Genomic DNA, 20541 nt, shown 5'->3' with positions numbered 1-20541 from the left:
TCACCCCCTCTGGTGAGACCAGCTGTCTCATAGCAACAGCATGACACTGTTCCTGACTGCCTGACCACCTACACACAGACACACACACACACACACACACACACACACACACACACACACACACACACACACACACACACACACACACACACACACACACACACAGACACACAGACACACATAATTGTGTTTCCATCCCCTCAGAGGATATTACAATGATTTACAATAATTTCCTGAAGACTTACCTTAACCTTTACCATGACCACTACCTGCTCAACCCAAATCCTGAAATTCACTCATTTACATTATGGACACTAACATCTGGTCTCCACAAGGATGTTGAGTTCCAAACAGCAAAAAAACACATACAAACATATGCCATTACTCAATTCCACAGACATTTGTTACAGTTTCCTTCTGTTTAATTCAGTTGTCCCTCTTTTCTTGGTCTACTCCCACAGCTTCCTAACCTAAATTCCCCTTCATCGTTCCTATACGGTATCCCTTTAAAAGGTTCCGTGTGTAGAATTTAGGGGGATATATTAACAGAAATGGAAATCAATTTTCATTATTATGTTTTCAGTATGTTTTCATCAGTGTATAACCAACTGAAACTAAAAATGTAGTGTGTTCTTTATGGTCTCAAGACTATCTCTTCAACTCTGGACATATGAAATATGTAACAGAGAACCAAGATTGCATGGACTACGTAATCTTGCACTGCCATTTGCCGTCAGTGTTTTTCCTAGTTTTGCTGGTAGTGTAGATTCCCTTACACACTTGGAAGGGGAGGGTGAGGCGAGTATTCAGTTAGTTGCAATCTAAAACCTCACACATCCCACACAATGCTCCTTTGATTCATTTTCTTTAGTATTTCTTTTGTATTATTTTCATTATGATGGTTTTGGGTATGTGTGTGTGTTCACTTGATGTACTTAGTGTGACATATTCCAAGATGAATGTTTTGTTTATGTGCTGTGTTTGTGTATGTCTTATTCTATATCTACAGAATTATGTGGTGAATGTATTTACGTGTGTGTGTGTGTGTGTGTGTGTGTGTGTGTGTGTGTGTGTGTGTGTGTGTGTGTGTGTGTGTGTGTGTGTGTGTGTGTGTGTGTGTGTTACAGATAAAGACAAACGTCAAAAATCAATAGTTTATTTTCAACCAATACAAGTTGGGCAGTCGAGCATTTTCCTTTTCTTTTCCAGTTACCTCAGAAACATCTAAAGTCATCAGCACTATTTTGTTCCCAGACTTTGGCCTTTGAGAGGCGAGAAAAGCATGCCACTGCGATCAATGCCTCTTCATGACAGCCAATGTTAAAAAGAGAAACCTACTTAGGCGTTTTCAAAGAAGCTACTTCCCTTTCTTGTGGCGTCACTTTCAAATGCAAGCAAAACGGTAAGGACAGCCTCTTACTGGTAAAATTACAAAGGTGGTATACATGATGGCCTTCAAAGGGATCTGGGAGAAGTGCAGGGATGCAAGACATACACACGGAAGTAAACTGAAAAATAAACCCAGACAAACACACAATGTAGATGCACACACGCATCAAAACCCATCCAATACAGACGCTTTTTGCACCTTCTTTCATCTCTGAAGAAAAAGTCAGTACAGACAAAAAGTATGCAGGAGGAAAGAAAGAAAGAAAGAATGTAAAATCACCATTTCTGCTGAAATAACCCTCACAAGGCACAGCAGAGTATCTATTACACATCAAAGCCATTTCATGCTCTTTTTTTCTCTCTTTACTCTGTTTGCCTCTAACAAAGGGAAAAGGTTTGAAACTGGCAATGAAAGTAATAAAAGAGGGACAATGTAGCGAAAGGGTTATGGTGAGAAGAAAGACAGATGTCCTGGTGAGAGACACACCTTTCACTCTAATGGATGAGCTCTCTGGTGTGTCAAATCTGACATGGGCATAAAGAAGCTCAAACACATGTCCTTTGTTGCTATGAAGGCACAAGCACACACAAGCAGTTGTGGTTTTTATTGTTTTCAAATTACGAATTGTAGATTTAAAAACTCCTTTTTTTTGTGTCTTTTTATGCTTATCATTTTCCAATTATGTGTCACTGTTTGTGAAAAGAGCTGACCTGAGCTGACTGAGCCCACATTTACTAATGAAGTCTGTATGGAAAAAGGGCCTCATGCCAACAGCGTCTGGTAGAAAAATTGTCATCATTAGCCAGATTTGGAAAGCAAAGTAATGAGGATGATATGGAGATGGAGAGTGACATTCGGCAACTGCTTGAAATCCATAAATTCTATCCCACGCATGTGTCTGTGGGAAAGTTGGACGTTAGAAGAAAATAAATAGGTGTAATATGTATAAATATACAGTAATGTATATCAAGTGTGGGCACTAATACTTCTTTCTCTCCTGCCAGTTTGTCAGCACATTCACCGTGGAGTCCATTTTAACGTGTTTTGTAAAGCATTGTCTGTATTTTTGATTGAGATTTGTTATTCCAAGAGTCAGTTGTTTGTTGCTGAGAGGCAAAACATGACCTTGTTAAGGTATTTTCTTTGTAGAGAAGTTTGGAGAACTTTGGGACTAAAACTAGTGAGTAGTAGGCTGCAGTGCCGCACACTCAAAGATGACAGTGGAGATTTGGATTTGAGAATGCCTGCTGTTCAAATTTGTTTGCAGCATGCTGGGAATAGATGGAAAGGGCATAAAGAATAGAAAAAGCCCAGCCTATACCAGCAGAACAAACAACCGACATCAAACCTTTCAGATACAGGTATATGCCCCCCCCCTCCCCCACACACACACACACACACACACACATTGACACTGCCTCACACTGCACAGACAAATGCACATAAGGCATCAAACACGGGTATGAGGACAAGATCAAGCGAATCTCCACATAAAAAAAAGAGATAACGTCACAACACAATATCAAAATAAGTCTCTTTCATGTCAAGAAGAAAAGGGAATAAGTTATTTTCCCACAATGCACAGTTCAATGTCAGGAATGAAAGGCAAATGAGATGCCCATCTCCTTTTGTAACACAAACAATATCTAAAGATCTTTCAGTGAAAGCAAGTGCAGAAGTAATAAAATGGAGCCACATGGACCGAGCTCCGTGTGTTTAACAAGCATCTGAGAACACACCGCTGCTGGTGCTTCAGCATGTGCCACTGCTTTGTTTTTGTTTGTTTGTCTCCATCATACTGTGTTGATTCCTGAACTGTGTACTCCTTTACACACACACACACACACACACACACACATATATATACTCAGTATAGAGACACACGTCCTACATGTACAGTAGACAGGGACACAATGGGAGCAACACGACGGCTCCCTGAAGCTGTGGTGTACGCTGATACTTTAAAGATGGAAGTTTCTTTACGTGACCACCGCATCATCGCTCATTGCTCAAATACAAATGTGAATAGTGTCTACAAAGAGCAGAATACAACGAGACTAAGAATCTACAGCCAAGCCAGGGAGCTGTGTATCTGTATGTACAGGAACAGTTCTCTGCTTAATATAGATGCAGATTTCTGCCGGTTAACCGTTTACTATCTTAGTTTAGCTTGCTAATATATTCAGCTCTATGGGCTGAGGAATGTCATTAGATTTGTAGACACTGGACTGGCAAGTACTGGACAAATTTAAAGTTACTGATGACAATAAAGGAAAAGTCAGGGGGTCGCCAAAGTTATGATTCAAACGTTTGATTCAAACATTTGTTCAAACTGTTTTACTCGCACCGCCAAGGGCCAGTTGGACTTTTAACATCCTCAACTTACTCATCTACAGTGCTACAGTTTACGTGTGTACTCGGTGTAAGATATCTTTGAAAAGCTAAGATTCCTCTGAATTAATTAGCATAAAGGATAAAATCCTTCAGGTTCAGAGAACAGCTTTGTCAGACCACCAATTAACAAACAAATTATTACAGTACTGACATAACTCACCAGTAAAGCCTCAAAGTCCAGGAATGATCCATGAAAGTCAGACAAAAACGATCCGGTCAAGTCCGCAAAGGTGTAGTAAATCCACTCCAGTGAAGTATTTAGTCCAAAACTCATTATTATACCCATAATACATACATCCTGCTGCTGCATCATTTCAAATTTCCTGGCAGGCATTCATAATTTCCCACATATTCTTTGGATAACTGGAGTAAGCAGTAATTTATGAAACTGTGCCAGCTTCCAGATGCTTCCACTCTGCCAGTTTGATTGAGCCAATAGGAGTTTCCATATCGGGTCCCAGCCTACAATAGCCAACCGGAGTCCATGTCGAACAAAGGGGATTGGACCTACTCTGTTGTTTACAGATTGAGCCAGTCAGAAGTGACACTGCTGATGATTGACACTTTGTAAAGCCAATGAGGTTCCGAACATGAGGATATTTGGCTTCAGTGGGTGCATTTATACAGGAAACAAACCCTGCATTTCAAATCTCATCCTATTTATTTTTACTTTTAGTGAGCCTTAAAACGTATGTACTGTTGCATGTAGTATGTGTACAATTAGGACATACTACTTCATCATAAAAAAGGAGCCTGAACTTTGACCCACTTTGTCACATCCGTCGCGATCTGTAGATATAGGTTTTGTTTTCTCCTTTTGAGGGACATTTTACATAGTTTATGGTGCTCATCTGTGTTTTTGTAAATAGTTTGATGTTTTTTTTGTTTTTTACATTTTCCACCACACCACTTGTTATGTCTCCAAATCTCGCCAAATAGTGCTAACATCTCTGGTCTCTACAGTGAAAATATAAAGGTACGTACCTCCAGACCACCTCTATGGGTGGTCAGATTTCTCTGTCATATTTTTCTGTACTCTGCTCCCTGTGTTCTCATTTATGATTGAGTCTTGCCTTCTGAATATCACTCTGAAGTCGGCCAGCCACTGAAGAACTCCTGGATGATCTGTTTCATGAGTCTTCGCACTGTTCCTCCATTACAGTGAAGACAGTGTAGGTGTGTCCATCTTTTCTGTTGCCTCCTCAAAAGACCAATAAAACATGACACTATCATTTCCCTGACCTAATGGACATGCAAAACAAAAGCCTGAGGACACTAAAAGACTGCAAACTGTGAAGATGTAAATACATACTAGCGAAAGCAAAAGGTATTGATTGGACTGATCATTATCCACATAGCACATGTCCAAAGAGATCTGATTTTGATAAGCGTATTAAAGATGGCATAAGACACATGCTGCCAGCTGTCAGTTTATGATGTCTCAGTCAATTTGCCTGATAAAATCAGGCTTAAATCTGGCAAGCAGCCCGGGACATTTTTACAAATCTCCAGGGTTTAGATGATCATAATGAAAGCTGCCAATTTTGTGGCAATTTTACAGGTTTAGGAACTACTTACCCATATTTTTCTTTTCACTATTTTGGACTTCAGCTCTATTATAGTCAGTCTGACCTTCACTTTCTGGCTGTTTTGAACACTTGTTCTCCAACTCACCCCTGACTTTTCTAGATGCATTCTGTAAACCTTTCTGTACACTGTGCTTATCTCTTCCTCCCTTTCTTCTCCTGTTGTCTCTCCTCTTCGCTCTGTCCTCCGTCTATTGCTGCATTATCATCACTCTCCATCTGTGGCTCTCTGAGGCGAAACACAGCCCTCTGTCCTCCTCTCCATCACTCCATCTCTATCTATCCTTCACACTCTCACTTCTGAATCATGGGGACAGGCAGTGACTAGGACCTTGTTCTACTTTGTTTCATATCTCTGACACATTCACGTTGCATCTTTGTAAGATTTGTTTTTCTATTTGGTCTTTATTTTGTTTTGATTCAGAATTAGCATTGGTTCTGGGATTTGGCTTTGAAGATTTTACAATCCAAATAACATCTGGAGGTAATCACAGGTGAATTTGGCCACGTTAAAAACCTAGTCTATGAACAGACTACAAATATAGATATTAATCTCATTGTACACATTCAACCAAATTACTAATCTAATTGAGAAACTCATCAGGCAGCACATACCTAGATGAAGGAGCAACACACATTTATAGTCACTTTTCAGGATGGGAATATTGTAAAGAAAATAACATCTGCTTCTGCGTAAGAAAAAAAATTCTAATTTTAATGAGTATACAAGAGGCATATTTTAATGTCTGGTGTAAATGTAATCCAAGTAAATGAAAGGAAACGCATGATGTGGAAAGCATGTTAATGTGAGCTAGAGTGGAAAACCCTGTCTTTCTCTTATCTGTTTCTCTTAGTCTGTGGCTCACACACATATGAAAGGAATTCATCTTTTTTTTTTTCATGCTATCTCTCAATTAAAGTCACACTGCGATGAATTACCGCAAAAGCATGCAAAAAAATAAACAGCAGATAATAAAACCAGCCATCTTGATGATGTCACAAGATGGTTAAAAAAATGTAATCACATGAAGAATTACAGTTTGCTGAGGGGCGCTCTATGCTGTATCTCATTGTCCTCCCTATTCCAATGTTACCAAGCAGATGTTTATGGTGAGACCTGTACCAAAACTAGACATTTTTTTTATAATAAGGCTTAATTTGAATCCATGTCTGTAGAAAAAAGAAGAGAGAACATTTATATAATCATGATGAGCCAAATACAACATTTTACAAGTGTGACAAAATGTACTGAGATGTCCAGTTTTTTTGTTTTTTTGAATGAATGATTCTGTAATTTCCACTCTATTTCTTAGAAATCACAAATACAGCTTTCTCTCTTCATCCTCTACTTTTTAATGCACCCCTCCCGCCTCCCCCTGCCCCCTCACTTTCCCTCCCCCTCCTTGTCTGTCCCTCCACCAACCTATTTCATGCCCCTGAAATCTGGCGCCTGGTGCCGGTCGCCTCGCTGGCATATAGCTCTGCTCATCCTCCTCCATATTGCTCTGTCGTTCCGCTCCATCCATCCCTCCATCTCTCCTCTCTTCCTCCTCTTCTCCTTGCCACTCTTGCTTCATTTGGCTCATGATGAGGTGTCACCGCACTGTCCTTGAGTGGGCGAGAATCCCCTCTGACAAAAAAGTGTTTGTGTGCGCGTGTGGATGCCGGCGTGTGTGTAATGTGATTGCCTGTTCCTGCGTGGCGCGGCACATGTGTGTGCGTGTGTTTATGTGCGTGTGCGTGTGTGTGTGTGTGTGCGTGTGTGTGTGTGTGTGTGTGTGTGTGTGTGCGCACGTGTGTGTGTGTGTGTGTGTGTGTGTGCGCACGTGTGTGTGTGTGTGTGTGTGTGTGTGTGTGTGTGTGTGTGTGTGTGTGTGTGTGTGTGTGTGTGTGTGTGTGTGTGTGTATGTTCAGTATGTGTGTGGCCTTGCCTGGCCTGCAGAAGTGACAGACAACAGGATTGTGCTGTCACAGCAGGAGAAGAGATGATTTACTTGTCAGGGGGCCGAGGGACAGGAAGGCAGATACAGCTAACAGATAAGTGTACTGAGCTGCTGCTGGGATAATGTAAAGATGCTCGGTTATTCTGCTACATATACAGTGCAGTCTTAAGGACCACTGATGCGTAGTGAGCTCGGGAGCCTGTGATTTGGCCGATCCAATCATGTTTGTTTTAAATGATGACTCATACCATGTCACCCACTGTGTCTCCAATATTTCTGACACTCTAACCTGAAGAGGTATACAAGGTGCCATCAGAAAGTTTAGAGACTGCGACTGATACCTAAATACCTGATTTAAATTTGGCCGTCATCCCTTTACAGTTGTTTTCTTGTGCAGTGATATTTCGCTTCCATCCAACTTAAGAACAATTCTGTAAGTGCGTCAACCACCATCTGCGATTCACACCGGATCTACGACACACTGTCCAAACGGCAACCCTTCAGCTCACCCCGCCGTGTAGAGCTGGTGTGGAGCCACAATTGTGTTGCTGCAGGCGAGAGACCAAAGTCCTTTCCATGCACTTTGAGCAGGTGCATTATCATGTTAGCGAACCGAATTGACAGGATGCCAAATTTCTGGTGGTTTGCACCAAATGTTTCTTTCAGATGCCTCAGAAGGTCACAGTAGATTTTGCTCATTGACAGTCTGACCCCGGGGGATGGATTCACGGTGCACCACCCCGCCAATGTCAGCAAAACCCCACTTGGCCAGGCTTCGGCCAGTGAAGTTTTGCCCCACTTGAAATGCAAATCTCACTCAAAACACCGTGCCAGCTCGTTGATTTATTGCCGTAAGCTTTCTGAAGCATTTCAAGTATCTCTAATGCTGGTTTCCTGAGTTTGATGTGTGCTCTCTGCTCAAGTTGTAGGTCAATAGTGAACTCACATGTATCAAAGGCCACAAACACGTGACAAAACTTTTAGTGGTCTCAGAACTCTTTGATTGCCCCCATAGGCTGTATATAAAAGTGGACTCAGTTTCCAGGTCTGAATGGTAAGCCAACGTGGCCTTAAACTGCAATACCACCAAGGGCCAAGGGGTTGGCTCCAAAAAGGCTCCAGCTCGACAGACTCCCATTTAACTTCTCTAGTTAAAGACAAAGTACAAAATTTGGTTCCGTGAGTCATTTTGGTGTAATTTGTTAAAATCAATTTTTCTTATTATTTTTCTGGCAATCCATCTAAAAATAATCCCATTATTAATTAGATATTAGTATGTTTAAGGGTGCGTCTGCTTGATTGAAAGGCCAGTGGTGCAGTAAGGTTTCTACTATAGGCGTGTATAGTGTCCCCGGGTTTCCATTCAGATCGATTCATATCCACCACTCGGTCCTCCAAATATGGTCACTTTTGGCTTCAAAATAGCACGATGGACAGGACTGGATCTCAAGGTTTCTGAATGGCAGTTCACAAACCAACGGGTGATGTCACGGTTGGTTGCGCCTTGTACTTTTGTGAGGTCACATTGTACAACTTGACAATGTAAGATAAAGCTCAAGTATCATTAACGCTCAAATGCACACCTTGGGTCTTTAGCAGCATGGGACTGCAACCCGTCTGACAAATTAATTGATTTCAATTAAGTGCTATACTTCAATATTTGCTTAGACTTTTGGATACATTTTCTGCTGTTGAAATATCAAAAATCATAAAAAGAATAATTGCTACAGGGTTTTAATAGCTACCAAAAGTATGTCAGAATATCACCTTATTTCCATTGTATGAAAAAGACAGCAACCATTGCATTTCCCAGTTTGAATGATGGCACTGTCTCACCGTTACTGACTAAATACAGGCTAAATGATAAAGAAGCTTGCTTATATAGGCTTACAGTCACAGTAAGAGGGTTTTGATGACAATAGCTCAGCAGTTAAGATCCACCTGAGGCTACTGATGATGACAAACTTATTTTTGTGCTATTTTAGTGGAGCATGAGAATGACAAGTGCAGGTGACATGATACTGAGCATAGGGACAACGTTAAGATACCAAACACATAACATTCAATAACCCTGGAGACACCTCATCTGTCCATCCACTTGATAGACTCTATCTGAATTTGGACTGCAGTTCAATAAAATGAAGATGACTGAACTGGTTTAACTAGACAAGACTAAATTGTTGACAGCACAAACAATAATTATTGTGCAGGCTCCAAGTTATCCCACCCTAATATTTCTTTTGACTGTGATCTCCAGCTAAGTCCGTGTCATGAGTGGCAGCCGAGTCTGTGCTTTGGGAGGTGACAGATAGAACAAGATGGCGTCTGAATAGACGAATATTAGCCTGTCATCCCAGTGTCACTTCCACAGTCTCTATAAATGATATCCAGGCTGGGCCACAAGATAGCTGACTTGCCTCAGTAAAATGACAAACGTAATGCTATCGGGGAATAAAGGTTATGCAACATGTATGAGTTGGAGGCTGAGGATGCTGGGAGTAGAAATGATGTGACAAGACCCTTATTTGCTTAAAGTGCTTTGAACATTTTCTGCATGCTCTTCAGCTAGAAAACAGTAAGATACAGCATGTTGTCAATATAAAAGTATGACAAATATCATATCTTTTTTTGGTTTTGAAAAGTACCTAAAACAAAATATTACACTGCCTTTATTTGAAGTTTAGTTTAGTATATGGACAGTGCACAATAATGTACATAAATCTAAATGTACCCTTCTGGCTAAATACATTCACTTTCATTTAAAATAACTTAAAACCTGCTGAGTAAGCCTCGGTGTTGATTTGTTTACCTGACAAAACACAGGTGATCATTAGGCTGTCATAGCTGGATCAAGTAATAATTACCAGGTCGTGAATACCTTGTCATTGTAGCATAATTCAATTTTGAATTAAAATGTTGTTGACAAATTGACTCATAACGCAATAATCTCTAAATGATCATGGCAATTTGGGGAGAATTTGATGACTAAGATTAGTAATGTGCAAAGCAGTCTATTAATTTGTCATTGCTGGACACGGGGCCCAAGCCTGCAGCAGTGCACATGGTGACGAATGTAAAGGTCCCTTCATGGAGGAATACATCTCATATTAAATGTAATATGACATATGGAGTGAAGAGGCTTGTGGCAGGGACAGACATCTAGGCTGCAGATGAAATGGCACCAGATACTTTCAGTCTTTTGGACAGAGAAAAAAGTATCACCATGTTTAAAAAGAACTCTCTCTGAAGTACTTAAAATGGAAGCAGGAGGAAAATGCAGATGTCCGTGGAACCCAGCAGTTCAAATGCACATCTATAGTCTGTAATTGTCAGTCAGTTAAGGAGAATTCATATTGAATTGATACCTTGATTGTTTTTAAATGTAGATTGAATATGTTTGTAATAATATGCACTATAGCACTTGAAGGCAAGCTGACATAAACATTTGAGTGTTAATGCCAGAATCACAGCAATAGATAGAGCAATTTGACATATCCAGGGTTACTTTTGCTATAAGCCTTGGTCACTTTGTTGATACTGAAATCTAGTTTCTCTTATGCCACATTAGATCATACAGCACTGATAATACTGCTCCTTATAAAACCATGTCATTAGATTTGGCGAGGAATTTTATACACTGAGATTTGTTTATGGCAACATGCTCTTGTCATATTTGTATGTCATACTTAATTGTGAGTGCAGTCTATTGTGGCTGTAGACTCTTAGTTGGGTTACAAAGTACTTACTGAAAATATATTCATCTCCATGCATCTGACTCTAGCATTTAATATCATCCCAATCTATGAAATTTATTTAATGCTTAGATATTTAATTTAGGTGACCAATCTTTTCAAGGCTTATGTAACTACTTGAAAAGACCCAGGAATAGTGTTTGATATCAGTAAACTGCACACAACCCAGAATACCAAAATATAAGAATTACCAGACTGAGTGTTGCTGAGCAATGCTTTCTCTGTTTGGAACGCTCGCTCACTGCTGTGAGGACAGTGACAGCTTGTATTTTACTCTCAAGTTTGTATTCATTCAGCTATTCTCTGTTGCAGTGCTACCTTGTGATTTAGGGGGGTAAGGTGGCTGTAATTGTACATCAAAATCCTGCCTACTGCAGTTGTAACCCTGGGCCAACTTCATCCACATTTCCTCAAAATGCCAAGCTAAAATGACAGATTTGGGTACCTTGTTTATTGAAGCAATGATAAATATACCTCCAACAGTCACTTCAGCATATATTCCAGGCCATGAAAGGAAACTCATATCCACTTTAATTGTGTAAATTGTTTTATTGTTATAGTTATTTTGCTCACGCTGGGACTAAGCGTAAGGAGATACCACTTAAAAAGCTGATGCTATGAGTCCACCCAAATAAACACGTACTCTGCCAGGACTGGAAGAACACACTGTGTGACAATAGTTAAAGTAAAAAAAAAAACAGGACTGGTGCAAACATTGCAAATAGAACACACTTAGACTGGATGCATCATGTAGGCTGTAATGCTGCTGGACAAAATGGACTGTATGCAGAGACTTATAGATTAGCACTGTGAAGTATTTACTCCGCCTGACTCACTCTTTCACTAACACAAGCGTCCATATGACTGCCATGCAACAGGGACGATATAGTTGTATGTCCAAACAGGAAGCGGACAAAGCATTTCCTCATGTTAGGCTTGGTTAACATGGGAAGTAAATGACATACATACACACGCTCATGCACAGAAACATGCACACACACTGTCACAAACACCCTGAGGCTCACAGAGGAAAGTTTGAGTGACAGGTAGCAAGGTGAAGCATCAGTCACTGTTAAGACTGATCGCTCGTTTGGGAGCTTTCAGCTCTGTGGTGATGTACGCGTTTGTGGATGTGTGTGTGATAACTGCCATGAGTGGCGATCTGGGACCGAAGCGCACAGTAAATACACCTGAGGCTAATGTGTTTCCGTTCGTTCCTGTGTCTGTATGTGAGCGCAGAGGGTTATATGTTGATGCCTGTACACACGTTTCTCCCCGCAAGCTATTATTAAGAGTAAGTGTTAGTCTGCAGGGCCGTGTGTGTGTGTGTGTGTGTGTGTGTGTGTGTGTGTGTGTGTGTGTGTGTGTGTGTGTGTGTGTGTGTGTGTGTGTGTGTGTGTGTGTGTGTGTGTAACTATTACCACTGTACCGTGATGTGGACCCTGGATCCTCCCCAGGGCCGAGTTCAACACCTTCCTGTTTTCTCTCGGTTTACAAAACACCTCTGCCGTCCACTCTGCCTCTACTTCCCCAGGTATCTAGTGTGTATCCAGTGTATCCCTACACACAACTTCCTTGCCGATAATTTCTTCCCTGTGGGTTGTAAAAAGATCTCTGCATCGGTAATTGTGACTCAAAGGATGCTGCATGTGTCCCTGAAACGTCTCGGATACATGAGTAAATTCTGCTTGAATGTAGCCAGTGTTCACCGTGTAAGTTCGAGTTCATGCGGAGTGTGTTTAGCTTCCAACACCATTTACTTGCAGAGCACACAGCTTAACTGGCAGCATTGACTGGTTTCTGTAAAACACTGGCTTGGCAGTGCCAGCATTTCTTCAAGAAATAATTGAATTTGCCCCATTTAGCCTGCAGCTCATTAACTTTTGGTTTGACCCCCAAAATATTTCAACTTATTTTAATAATGGTAATAAATGGCATGTAGGTAAATGGTCTCCAGATGCTTGCTTTTTTTTTTTTTTTTAACAACACATGCACCAGCTTGTTGCTTTGTGCCAACTGCACTCGTCTTGTTCCCTAATCCAATGTATGATGCCCTCCTGTTCGATGGAAGTCTGTATTCAGAGCCAGTCACCACCACGTTTTAACAAAAAACATTTGGACTGTCATAACCTGAATGCTGATAAATGTATGCGGGATGATACAGCACACTATGTAGTATCGCATTGAGTGAAATAGCTAATTGCAGTATTCATCGTGTGTGGTGAGAAATAGCACACAAATTGTTGGCTATCCAGCCCCTAACAACTTCATAATTCCCCCTCAGGAACTTCAAGGATCATGGGGGCCTCTAGAAGCTATACGATGTGTAGGTGTCAAGTGCCTCTTGCCCCTTCTGCAAAAGCCGATGCAATTTTTCATCTCACAATGGAATCATAATATAGTGATATATTCACCCTTGGCAAATTACATCAAGCTGTATTTTACACCACCCAAAATGTATCTGTAATTAAAAACAATCACAGTCAGTTGTGGGCAACGCATTAAAAAAATACACATAAACAAAAACACACACATACACTCACAGATTCACATAATGTGGCCTTCCGCAAGCTTGAAAAATGAGTAACATTTTGTGAGATTGCACTAATTGTAATGTATTGACTGACAGATGGACGAAGTTCAGTGAAGGGACTAACTGATGCAAATTGTACCATATTTTTAAGATCCCGCCGTATTTTACTTTGTCGCTGCTGTTGAGGCGGTAAAATAGTGGATAGATTGTTTTGAGCGTCACAAACCTGTTCTGTTCGATAACATCTAGAAAATCTAGAAGAGCTGCCTGACAGAATTACTTCATCCCTATCTGAATTAGCAGCGGGCTAACCCTGAAGGCTCTGGTGCGCATGCTCTGCCCAGAGGTCATGCCCAGTATGCATTAATTCAGCCAGTGAATGTCTCACCAGACACCAGATTTAAAAAGGCTGTATTCTATGAAGTACAAAGAGATTTACCAGGCTGTGATTGGCTTCATTGACATTTTGTAAACTCGTTTGGCAAGGGCTTGATTGTAATGGTCATTCACGTACAGTATATGAAAAAGTCTCGCACTATTGCTTTAAGTTTTTCCTCAGCCACTTAATTTTGTGGAAGCTCACATACGGACAGAAAGATACACACACACACACACACACACACACACACACACACACACACACACACACACACACACACACACACACACACACACACACACACACACACACACACACACACACACACACACAAACAAACACAGTCTAAATACTATAGGTTAACCTTTAGAGGGCCAACAGTAGCCCCATAGCTATTAGACCTTTAAACATTGCTACTTCAGCCACACACACATTCTGACACACATATGCACACATAAATAGAGAACAGGTGTTTATGAGGATAGAAAATATTCTTTGTTTTTCATCTAATACACATAGGAACAAATACACACACACACACACACACACCACTGGGTAATGGAAGTGGCCTTTCTCTGAGAACAGATAATTAATTGTAAAATGGACTGATGTGGATAAAGAAGGTGGTTGACCACAAGATATGCTATCTTATATTCTGTACAGTATGGTCATGCTCCGGGTTGTGTGTAAACGTGTGTGTGTGTGTGTGTGTGTGTGTGTGTGTGTGTGTGTGTGTGTGTGTGTGTGTGTGTGTGTGTGTGTGTGTGTGTGTGTGTGTGTGTGTGTGTGTGTGTGTGTGTGTGTGTATGTGTGTGAGAGAGAGAGAGTGTGTATGATATAGTAAATCAAATGGTTGCAAGAGTAATAAAAAGTACAACAAAGCCTAGAGGAAATAGGAATTGTGTCTCGATTCCAGCATTGCACCCCTGCGTGACATAGGTGATGGGAGTTAATCAGTATAACAAAAATGTGTATTTGGTTGTGCATACATCGGTGCAGAAGGGAATACAATTGTATATTTCATGCTACTTTATAAAACAACATTAACTGGTGTTTAAGGTCAAATGATGCTCCAAACCTCATGAAACTTGTGACAGGCACCAACTTTCATGAGTTTTTGAAGATGTTAAAGCTGCCAAAAATAAGGCTTTTTTTTTTTTTTTTTTTTTTTTTAAAGAACAATAAGGAACGAGATCGAGAAAAAAATTAAAACTGCAAGCGGGAATATGCGGACCCTTGCAGTCGGGGAACCGACTGTCCCAACCCGCTCGATCCTCACCGTGCGAGGGCCCGTATTGCCCGTGCTTGCAGTTTTAATTTAATTTTCTAATTTTCTCTTCTGAAGAAAATTAATAATACAGAAATTGGACATAATGAACATGTCACACCTAAAAGGTTTTTTACCATTCAATTGTGTATTGGGTCATATTACATGCTGGAGTCCCATCCAAAAGGTTGTGAAACTGCTAAGGATTCATGCATTAGGCTGCATGCAAATTCACATGCAGCTGCCTGTCAACACACAGCTGTATATCCATTTGGCAGCCAGGAAAAAGGCTTCGTTATTAATGTGATGTCACATTCAGTAATCCTAATGCATCACAGCCTATATATTATGGACTCAAGATTGAAATGAGCACACATGTGTTTGGGAAGTCTCCACTATGACAGGAATAAAGTCTGTTTGGCTCCCTGTGAGGCATCCACTTTTCAAATTGTGCAGCTGTCACACTGGCAACTTCAACAAACATGACTGTCATGACAGTATAATGTATTTCATACTGGAGCACATTAAGTCATCAAATTCACGTGTGTTTTTATGCTTACAGCATAGTTAAACTAAATGGAGGATACACAGATGAGGAACTGTGCTTGCCTGAAGGTTAGAGAGGCCGGCCTGGGGCTGGCTGACTTAAATGAATGAGTAATGTTCTCCCATCCCTCAGCAGCTACTGTTGGAGTGCCCTTGGAAAAGGCACTGAACTCCCAATTGCTCCAATTGAGCTGCTCAGTGGCCAGAAATGCAAAACTGTGGCTGCACTGGGTGATTACCAAATGGGGTTGAGTGAAAGAGTGCAACCAGGGTGGGAAAACAGCCACCATGCAAATGGCGGTTCATTCTGGCTCAGGCTTGTACCATAAGTTGGTTTATTTTGCCAGCCACTTTGGCAGGTAACTAACCATAATTTGGAAGTTCTGCTCCATTCTGACAAAGTAGATAGACTGTAAAATGATGCGAGTATTTGATAAGTAAGTCTGGACTTGCAGCCACATTGTCAGCTAGTACACCTCAATTTATAGCTAAGACTTTAACTTCAGGTCTTTGATTTTAGTTGGCGAGATGCTGTTTTTCAGATGTTTGACAGCCACAATGACAAGTGAACACGATTTTTCATATCTTCTCATGATATGATGAAATGTGAATTCCTTCTATTGATCTTGCCTAGTTATAACGATTAATTCATAATCAGTGTGACTAAAGTTAAAGTGCTCTTTGCTTTTCCAATGTCTGTTCCTGTTACAAGTCGAGAGGCTCTGGTCTAGCGGGTCAAATTCAATCTGACTGCCTTTATTATACTGCATATAATTTATGGTGCAGCTATTACTAAAGATCAATAGCACTTAAACTGCTCCATTGATATTGAAACCTGCACTGATTTACAAGCACGTAGGTCTTTGGTCAAATCCAAACACACACACATTCACACACATGCGCACACACACACACGAACACACACATACCATTTGTATATTTGATATAATGCAGTGTCTTCCCACTGTCCCACTGTTGTCCTTGTATGTTGTTCATTTCCAGTGATTGCAAACACAAACATCAGACACACACTTGACTGTAAAAAGATCTGGCTTTTCAATAGATTGAATTGCTTTGTGTGTATAAATGTTAGTCTCCAGTTTATTTTCAAAGTCCGAAAGGCCAGCTGGCCGGTAAACCTGCACTCACACACACACACACACACACACACACACACACACACACACACACACACACACACACACACACACACACACACACACACACACACACACACACACACACACACACACACACACACACATACTTGTTTTGCTATAAATGCGAGGACAGTGTATTGATTTACTTTCCCTCTCAAATGTTTTTTAAAGCTGTGGGTTGTAAAGAATTGGTCCTCGTCAGTATAGATAAACATCCACGCAAACACACAACCTTCACTAATTTGGAGTGCCAACTACCGATACACTCGTACCTAGGAATTGTCAGCATTGAAGGATATGACACCAGCTCTGCAGAAAACCACTAGCAGATGGATGGCTGGATGGACTAACAGAAATGGTCAGAAATCCTGTAAATTAAATGGTGGCAGAGTGATGCACTAACACCACCAGGGTTCAGACGTGAATGATGACCATCAAGTGCTGTCACTTAGGTGTGAAAGGTAAATATTGGGGATAACAGCTGGAGATCTTGCAAAATCATAACCCTTTAAAGGAGTAGCATTCACATTATTTTTGAATTTGTAGTGAATTCTGGGGTCACTAACACTTAATATGCAATCACTTATCACAATGTTCAGTAACAAAATTGTATGTTAAAAAGGACATTCTAGGATTCTTTAGACTGCGTGTTATTTTTTATAATTGCAGCTGTTCTGACTATTGAAATACAGAGAGTGAAATTCAGAGACAAGCTTTAGAAAAAAGAACTAACTTTTATTTAGAAGGCTTTATGCAACATATTGATCGTCTGCATACTCTTACAGATGTTCTTATTTCTGATGTTACACTTTCTGACGCAGATTTACGATGTATCTGACTAATAGGTTGTTCCAGACATCAGTAAAGAGCAGCTAGTCCACATGTCACAAAACTATCAGCACTCCCATGGTTCTGCAGACCAAGTTCATTGGCTAACAGTTAAGGTCATTTTTAAATCAGAATGTCAATTTCCATCTTTTGAATCTGCAACCAGCCAGCCGAGTCAAAGTCAATTTGGAGCTCTGCATCAGCGCAATATCAAGGTCCCCTTCTCAGAAATTTGATCACATAAAATGCTACTTGAAATGTCAAACTTCTGGGGAATCTCATCGATCTGCTGATTTATCCAATCACTGGTTATCAGGAACAGCAGCGGCACATAGAAAATGGACATTTCCACACACAATTCCTGTCTCCATTATCCCTGTAGAAACCCTGTATGACATTAGTCTAAAGGTACACATGTGGCATTTGATTTACAGTGACCTTTCATCTATTTGACTTATTGTTGTTAATGGTGTCACTTAAATACTTCTGCAATACACGTTACTGATTCTTTACAAGGAGATTAGAAACGTATAGTTTTGCTGAGTTAGGCTGTATTTATTGGGCTGTGTCACTCGAAGACCACGACTTTATGTGAAAACTTACTAAACTTACCAATACTATAAAAATACGGTGTCCCAACAGCTAGAATGAAATAATAAATGAATGCTAAAACAAATAAATGCTCAATAACTAGTTTATATTGAATTCCAGTACTTCATATAGACCTCTTTACATTGAGTATTCCATTATTTTGGAATAAAGTATTAAGAGCAAAAACACTCATTCTTTGCACGTTTTGGGTTTTTTTTTTTTTTGCCTGTGCAGTAATCTGGCCTCTCATTCACATGATGCTGACCAAAAGAACATGAAATAAAAGGTGGGAAGGTGGGGGCAAAACTCTATCCCGGAAACTGAGAGAAGAGCTGTATAAGCAAGCAGCGACCCAGATCCTCCAGCGTCCACAATCAGGAATATGCACCGGGCACGTAGTTTACACGCAAACGACGAGCACGCACACACATGTAGAATATTTATTTTTCTTCTGACATTTAGGAATCGTGGACTTCACTTTAAAGCCGGTGTATATGCCTGCAAATTACGCTGAGAAGGGACATGAATATGAATAATTCCACAGAGAAAGAGCGGGAGACAGATGAGAGTTGTGATAACAGGGTGGCGTCATGCTCTCCGCCCCCCACCCCCTTCTCTCTGTCTCCCCTCCGGATTTTTTTTTTTTCGCTGAGACCTTCTCCACAGTAGATGCACAACCGTCCCGTCAGATGAGCTTGACATCCCACCGACGCCCACAACAGCTCTCTGCAACATCTCTCCATGCGAGCAAAGTTAAATTCACCCCACATACCAATACTGACATCCCACCCCTCTCTCTCTCTTTCTTCTTCACCAACATTGCAAGAGTGTGTATGTGTGAGAGAGACACAAACAGAGAGGGGAAGAGATGCTTGTGGATTGTGTTGCAACAGCTGGTAGTCACACAGTGCAAACCCCATTCGTATATAGTATTTCCGGACGTTCAGCATTACCCTCCAAGCTTCCTAAAGCCACTTGGTCACCCATTCAGCCACCCAGTCATTTACCAGCTGCCCAGCATTGCCCTTCATCAGTAACTCAGTTGCGGATTAATCCAACCAGCCACCCTGTGATAACAGTCATCCGACCAGTCACCCATCGACCCCAGACATCCAGCATACCACCCAGTCATCTATCCATCCATCCACCCATCCAGAGGGGCATTGCAACTCTCTGTGCAGGAATCAGTTCACGCCGCCCGGCTGCGAGTGTTTTACCTTGAGCGCCTCTATATCCAAAGACGTCGACCGGTCCATGACAGAGTGAAGTACTGCAAATCAGTCACGGAAATAGAAGTCCCACAGGCGGAGATGATGAGAGGAAAAGAGATTAAAAACGGAAACCAAAAAAAGTTGGGATGCTCTCTAGAGTCCCAAACTCTGCTGCAACATCCTCTGGATTATTGTTAGGATTAGGTTATTAATAATCCAGCACGGCGACGGCTTTTCTCAGTTTCAAGCCTCCCGGTGGGTCGCTTGGTAAAATCAAGACTCCATACCATGGAAGTCCCCCCACCTCCGGTCCCCGGTTTGTCCGTGCAGGGGACGGAGGGAATAGAAAATAAATTAGCCGTGCGTAATGTTTCAAACTGCGGCTTTTGCGCACTTGAAGATCCAGTACGTGTTTTTATTTTTATTTATTTTTTGTTACATCTGAGTAAGAAATATATTCCTCCCTCTGCTGGAATGAAGCCGGGATTTAGACTCTCCCGGTAACCGGTCAGCGGATAAATGCCGTTATATCCCGTTGAATCCTGGTAAATGTCAGAGTGATATTGTGTCTGCTCTTGCAGTGGTAGGCAATTGGAGAGAAGACGTCCGGATCAGAGAGATGATATTCTGCCTTGCCTGGGCGACTTCCATGCGGCAAACCGCCAGAGATATCTGCTCTCCCCGAAAGAAAAGGCAAGAGAGCGAGTGAGTGAGAGGGGGTGAGGGAGAGAGAGAGAGAGAGAGAGAGAGAGAGAGAGAGAGAGAGAGAGAGCGAGCTGGTGGGAGAAATGCTGAAGAGAGGAGATGAGAAGAGCTGCTAGAGTTGAGATGAGGAGAGCGAAAGAAGGTTGCTGTATATTATTTCAATGATTGACGCACCAGTGTGTGTTGGCGTGTGTGTTTGTGACGGGGGTGGGGTGGGGGGGACTTCTAATCAAGTAGATGAATCGACAATGCTGCT

The 20541-nt window shown here is 41.2% G+C and overlaps 1 protein-coding gene across 1 annotated transcript in view; it reads right to left on the bottom strand.

Moving 5' to 3' along the window:
- The window catches only part of LOC138629999 (zeta-sarcoglycan-like), a 328227-nt gene extending 307978 nt beyond the window's left edge, over positions 1 to 20249 (bottom strand). Inside the window, exon 1 of the mRNA XM_069714077.1 lies at positions 19587 to 20249. Within this exon, the coding sequence (XP_069570178.1) occupies positions 19587 to 19625 (39 nt within the window). The 5' untranslated portion in view covers positions 19626 to 20249. The remainder of the gene's footprint in view (positions 1 to 19586) is intronic.
- Between the last annotated feature and the right edge of the window lie 292 nt (positions 20250 to 20541).

Source organism: Brachyistius frenatus, unplaced genomic scaffold (genome assembly GCF_029030835.1).
Source record: "Brachyistius frenatus isolate BFR_SWC_R1_liver_20210118 unplaced genomic scaffold, ASM2903083v1 Contig_125, whole genome shotgun sequence".
Classification (NCBI taxonomy): domain Eukaryota; kingdom Metazoa; phylum Chordata; class Actinopteri; family Embiotocidae; genus Brachyistius; species Brachyistius frenatus.
Note: the sequence above shows the minus strand (reverse complement) of the source record. Positions and strands in the feature narration are given on the sequence as shown.